We start from the raw sequence: 6,486 nt of genomic DNA, 5'->3' as shown, positions 1-6,486 counted from the left end.
AATTTTACAAACAGACAGGAAAATAGTAGGATTTCATTGGTTACTAAGGAGGTTGTGCCCCCTTGGTAGCAGAACGGATCCTGGCTCCCTATGATACATTCAGGGCTGCTTGTTCACAGCCCTATGCAAAGCTCCCCTTCACCCTTCGCTCATGTGCTCTGTCCTGGACAAGAGGAGGGCTCCCCCTGCCTGTGTAAAGCCATTACAGGATGGAACACATAGGGGGGCTTTGCAGAGGGCTGTAAACCAGCAGCCCTTTATACATCATAGGGAATATATTGCTAGTTGCATGCTCCTGTGCAGCCACACCCTCTAGAATCCATCCACAAGTACTGCTACTAAGGAGAAACAACCTCCTTAGCAACCACTGAAATCCTGCAGCACATGGAGCTTTAACTTGGATGAGACTTTTCACACAGAAGTGAAGCTGCTGGAAGGTCTCCTTTGGAAATGAATATCATGGGCACGGGTACTATAACATAACATATTTTTTGCAGAGTTATGCTTTAACTGTATGTATCAAAACTGTTTAAACAAGAAACATAAAAAGGTATAGAGGGGAAGGATTAGAGAAAAAGAGAAAATACAAATTACAGGTTATAATGCTTGAATTATTTTACAGCTAAGAACACTGCTCTCAAAACATACAATATGTGACCATGAACTAAAATTCAAAGCTGTAGGCAATGCCTCTCAGATAATCCATGAAGCTTCTATTATTGAAATCTTGCATGATACGTTTAACCCTTGCTGAAATTGCAGCAAACTTTTTGTTTCTTGCAGCAATGGGATTTCCTGCTATTATCTGAATAATTTCAAAACTATGGAGCTCTTGCTGATGTTTCAGACAGTTAATGAACCGGTATATATTTTGGAAAAGAGTACCACATGTTTCTTGAAAGCTACGGTGCCATCCTTCGACATCATTATTTGTTCGCTGTTGATCATTCAATGTTCGCTCATATACATTCCAGAATTGAATTGGAAACAAAGGTGCTTGACGTCCTCTGCGATTCATTCGACCGATATAGCTGTCTTCAAAATAGTTTGCAATAGGTATTGCTTCTTGTGGAAAGTCAGGATCTTCCACCAACTCTTCAAATGATTGCACAACATTCTGTGGTGGTAGAAAGGCCAGGGCAGGTATCATGCGTATCCAACGGGCAAAATCATGGTCACCTTGGTATTGCATCTTGAGTCCTTCATTTTGAACTTTACGCCAAACCGACTGTGATAGGTGGAAAAAGCAACCAGTCTTCACAAGGTTGGGGAATTCACTTTCAAATGCCTGTATTGCAGCTAGTTCAAAATCCAACATCAGGTTGTCTGGCTGCAGTCCAGGCTGCAAGTTCTTCAGCTCTTGCAGCAACCTCTGGTATGTAGAACGGCTCTTGTCTGTCAGCAAGGTGTACACTAGCGGAACAACAAGGCCGCTGTGGACTACATGGATTGTGTAAAGTTGCTTAAACAAGGCTGGTGTAGTGAAAAACATGCCATCAGCAAACCACTCTTTACTTTGTGCCAGTAGATGGAGATTGTCTCTTGTTCCAAATATCAACATACGGCTGTGTCCATTTCCTAATTTAAAATGAAAGTATTAGTAGAGGAAATAACAGAAAAAGTGTAACAAGCAGCAGACAGAGATTTTTGGGATAAATTCACAAAAAAAAATATCCTAATCAGAAGCCTCTGTTCATATCTCACATTAAAAACTCACATTTTGCTCCAGATTTTCGGATTTCATAATAAAAAAAACCGAAGCAAAATCTAGTGTGAAGGGGCCAACCAATAGTTTTTTACAACATATATTGTCCTGGTGGAAAATGATATATTTTTGTTTAAAATTAAAATTACTTCCAAACTTGAAATAGGTCACATTTTTAGGGTACCTTTAGACCCTTCAACTAGACGGCCGTTCAGCACGGCCGATCGCCGCCATGCTGAACATCTGTCTAGTTGACAGCCTCATCCAGATGCGGCGTGCGGCTAGACGTCTGAATGAATGACTGGGAGGGCCGCCTGCCTGAATGAGGTGTTCCATTCAAGCGGATGGGCGCGCTAGTCGTCGGGTGGGCAGGGCGGACGTTCGTGACTATGCTGTCTCATTGAGAGGATTGTGCAGGATGCAAAAAACGCCAGTAAAATCACCAGTGTGCTTTTGGCCTAAGGCATAACTGAATGGTCCATTAGGCTGGGGTCATATGCAGCATTAATGTGTAAATCCCATCCACATGCTGATGAAAAAAATGTGTTTACAAAAAAAAAACATGCAGTGCAGCATGTCAATGTATGCTGCCATTATACAAAGAAAATTCCAGCCATTCAGATAAGAGGCTGAAATCCTGCACTAAAAGCTGCACCTAAATCCATAGAGTTAAGTGAAGAGTTTGATCCAGAATTAGGGTACCACAATGGTGGCCACAATTGCAGGCACAAATAGATTCCTGTGGGATCTGCAGTTGCTACCGCAATTACAGCCGCTGCGGAGATGCCGCTCCGCAATCCCCTTCCATCAGTGGGCACGAGGCCTCAGGCTTTATCCAGACAAGCTGGATTTACAGGCGTATTCCGTGCTGTGTTTCCTGAATGAAACCCGCCCTTTCATGTCTATGGTGCGGGTTACGGGCAGATTCCGGCTGGGGCCAGAAAACGCTCCACCGGAAAATAGCTTCAAAGCTATTTTCCGGTGGATCCCGTGCTTAACTTGCCCATTCAAGGGAATGGGCAAGAGGGAAACCTCCTGAAAAATGCCTGCAAACCACTGGAAAAACGCTCGGTTTAGGCAATAGCAAGGCATGGCCACGCCCATAGCAGAGCTTGGCCACGTCCCCTATTTGCAGAAGCGTTTTGCCAAAGCGCTTAAAAAGTGCTTGCAAGCAGCAGGCAAAATGCCTCTGCAAATCATGGCGTATCTCACCTGAGCTCCGGAGTTCAGCCCGACCTGTCCACGGATCTGCAGGACTGAACTACGAGAGCCGAGGAATCAGCCGGCGATGGCAGTTCAGCCCGTGCATGCCCCAGACAGGCGAGACTGAACTCCAGGGCAGCATCCAGGACAGGTATGGCCAGTACAATGCTGCATATTTGGAATTAGTGCTGGCCGATCCGATCACTGAAGATCGTAATTTATTACGATTTTCAGGCTGATCGTTATTTTACATTACGATCCGATTTGTAGCCAGATCAAGATGATGATCAGAATTAGAAATCGAAATCCTCCATAATCTGAAAACACTGTCCGGGCATACATGCCCGAACAGTGTGCGTTTATATATATATACACACTGTACGGGCGTACAGCATTTGTGCATATTTAGCTTTAGTAATTGGCACCAGGCTGCACTGTTAAAAAATAAACAAACCCAGTTACTCACCTCTTTCTCCAGTGTCCAGTACTGGCTCCGGCTCCTAGCCCAGCAGTGCAGGGAATCCCGAAATCCGGGCGGTGCATCGCCTCCTCTGTGCCTGCCGTACTATAACTACAATGGAGAGTGATCCCAGGACCGCTCACTAGACGGTCCTGGGAAAGCACCACACCAGTGTCCAGTACTGGCTCTGGCTCCTAGCCCAGCAGTGCAGGGAATCCTGAAATCCGGGCGGCGCATCGCCGCCTCTGTGCCTGCCGTACTAAAACTACAATGGAGAGTGATCCCAGGACCGCTCACTAGACGGTCCTGGGAAAGCACCACATCACGTCACAGAACAGCCCGGCACATGTGCAGAGGTGGTGATGCACAACCCAGAATGCATAGCGTTGGGATTTCGGAATTCCCTGCACCGCCAAAGACAGCGCTGGGCACCGGAGAGAGTTGAATAACTGGGTTTGTTTATTTTTTAACAGCGCAGCTTGAAGCCATTATACAGTACAGACCAAAAGTTTGGACACACCTTCTCATTTAAAGATTTTTCTGTATTTTCATGACTATGAAAATTGTACAATCACACTGAAGGCATCAAAGCTATGAATTAACACATGTGGAATTATATACTTAACAAAAAAAGTGTGAAACAACTGAAAATATATCTTATATTCTAGGTTCTTCAAAGTAGCCACCTCTTGCTTTGATGACTGCTATGCACACTCTGGGCATTCTCTTGATGAGCTTCAAGAGATCATCACCGGGAATGGCCTTCCAATAATCTTGAAGGAGTTCCCAGAGATGCTCAGCACTTGTTGGCCCTTTTGCCTTCACTCTGCGGTCCAGCTAACCCCAAACCATCTCGATTGGGTTCAGGTCTAGCGACTGTGGAGGCCAGGTCATCTGGCATAGCACCCCATCACTCTCCTTCTTGGTCAAATAGCCCTTACACAGCCTGGAGGTGTGTTTGGGGTCATTGTCCTGTTGAAAAATAAATGATGGTCCAACTAAACGCAAACCGGATGGAATAGCATGCCTGGTTCAGTATGCCATCAATTTTGAATAAATCCCCAACAGTGTCACCAGCAAAGCACCCCCACACCATCACACCTCCTCGTATATGCTTCACGGTGGGAACCAGGCATGTAGAGTCCATCCGTTCACCTTTTCTGTGTCGCACAAAGATACGGTGGTTAGAACCAAAGATCTCAAATTTTGACTCATCAGACCAAAGCACAGATTTCCACTGGTCTAATGTCCATTCCTTGTGTTCTTTAGCCAAAACAAGTGTCTTCTGCTTGTTGCCTGTCCTTAGAAGTGGTTTCCTAGCAGCTATTTTACCATGAAGGCCTGCTGCACAAAGTCTCCTCTTAACAGTTGTTGTAGAGATGTGTCTGCTGCTAGAACTCTGTGTGGCATTGACCTGGTCTCTAATCTGAGCTGCTGTTAACCTGCGATTTCTGAGGCTGGTGACTCGGATAAACTTATCCTCAGAAGCAGAGGTGACTCTTGGTTTTCCTTTCCTGGGGCGGTCCTCATGTGAGCCAGTTTCTTTGTAGCACTTGATGGTCTTTGCAACTGTTCACAATTTTTCGGACTGACTGCCCTTCATTTCTTAAAGTAATGATGGCCACTCGTTTTTCTTTACTTAGCTGCTTTTTTCTTGCCATAATACAAATTCTAACAGTCTATTCAGTAGGACTAACAGCTGTGTATCCACCAGACTTCTGCACAACACAACTAATGGTCCCAACACCATTTATAAGGCAATAAATTCCACTTATTAAACCTGACAGGGCACACTCGTGAAGTGAAAACCATTCCCGTGACTACCTCATGAAGCTCATCAAGAGAATGCCAAGAGTGTGCAAAGCAGTCATCAAAGCAAAGAACCTAGAATATAAGACATAATTTCAGTTGTTTCACACTTTTTTGTTAAGTATATAATTAAACATGTGTTAATTCATAGTTTTGATGCCTTCAGTGTGAATGTACAAATTTCATAGTCATGAAAATACAGAAAAATCTTTAAATGAGAAGGTGTGTCCAAACTTTTGGTCTGTACTGTATATATGCAAGAAAGCTGGAAGAAGAGTGGCTCAACTGAGATTGTTGCTGAGGACTCAGTGTGCTGCTAGAGCAGGGGTTGGCTTCCGCCCGCACTTAACATGCATCCATGAAGAAAGACCTCCGCACTGCTGAAGTCCTATACAAATCCTTTATTGCATTACAAAGTTCCAAAAGTGCCAGACCACCATCACCCACCCACATATATACACATATATACACACACACTGTTTGGGTGTACAGTGTATATATATATATATATATATATATATATACATATATATATATATATATATATATATATATATATATATATATATATATATATATATATATATATATATATATATATATATAAATAGCTCTGGAGAATTAATTCCAATCTTTTGGTATGATCAGCCCGATCTGATCCTATCTTTCCAGTAATCGGCCAACACTAGTTGGAATCAGTAGGCCTCGCTACATTATATTACCCTCAAAGTTTCCCTTGAAGGCAAAAATCACATAGTATTTTATATCAGCACCTTACAGTCTAGCATTTTTCACATTTGTGCAAAATAAACTTTGCAGTAATTATGCATAATGGAATTGTTTTAATACAATGTTAAATGGTTAAGTACCTTACCAGAGTCATGCAGAAGGAACTGCTGCTGGACACCATCAATACTGATCTCCTGGAACTCCAGGGGGATAACAAGTTGATCAAGGGTTTAAGGTACCCTTGGGATGTTGCCAAGTTGCCTTGCTAATCGTATTGTCCTCTTCAGTGATGCTTTCCTTGGGAGAAGTGCTGCAACATTAGAATGGGCTCCTGAAACGACGTCTGTGAGAATCTGTTGGGGTGTCTCCTGTGTTGTTCTTGCCCTGGTGACTGCCTCATTAACAAGTCGGATTGCTTTAGGTCTTGCAGCTTGTGCTGCGTGACTGTGAAGACTGACTACTTTCACAACTTCGCCAGATTCTTCATTGGTCCAAACACGTCCCTTGCAAGTCGACCGTTTTTCACATACCCAGATGGAATGGACATCATCAGCGGTTCGTTTGGAAAATAAGTAAATGT

General features: G+C 43.6%; 1 protein-coding gene across 1 annotated transcript; it reads right to left on the bottom strand.

The window, feature by feature from the left end:
* Positions 1 to 499: 499 nt before the first annotated feature.
* LOC143801051 (uncharacterized) lies at positions 500 to 6,120 on the bottom strand. Its single transcript, XM_077281226.1, has 3 exons — positions 6,052 to 6,120; positions 691 to 1,578; positions 500 to 525 (listed from the first exon to the last, which is right to left on the bottom strand). Exons 2-3 carry the CDS (start codon positions 1,559 to 1,561, stop codon positions 500 to 502), a joined length of 897 nt encoding a protein of 298 aa, XP_077137341.1. The 5' UTR covers positions 1,562 to 1,578; positions 6,052 to 6,120.
* Positions 6,121 to 6,486: the final 366 nt, after the last annotated feature.

Source organism: Ranitomeya variabilis, chromosome 1 (assembly GCF_051348905.1).
Source record: "Ranitomeya variabilis isolate aRanVar5 chromosome 1, aRanVar5.hap1, whole genome shotgun sequence".
Taxonomy (NCBI): Eukaryota; Metazoa; Chordata; class Amphibia; order Anura; family Dendrobatidae; genus Ranitomeya; species Ranitomeya variabilis.
This window is presented reverse-complemented; position numbering and strand designations above follow the sequence as displayed.

Excerpts from the sequence above, each read along its gene's own strand:
- LOC143801051 (XM_077281226.1), bottom strand. The coding sequence starts at position 1,561 with ATGTTGATATTTGGAACAAGAGACAATCTCCATCTACTGGCACAAAGT. Across the intron at positions 526-690 it reads CTTCATGGATTATCTGAGAG|TTTTGATACATACAGTTAAA; the intron begins GCATTGCCTACA and ends TTGTTTAAACAG.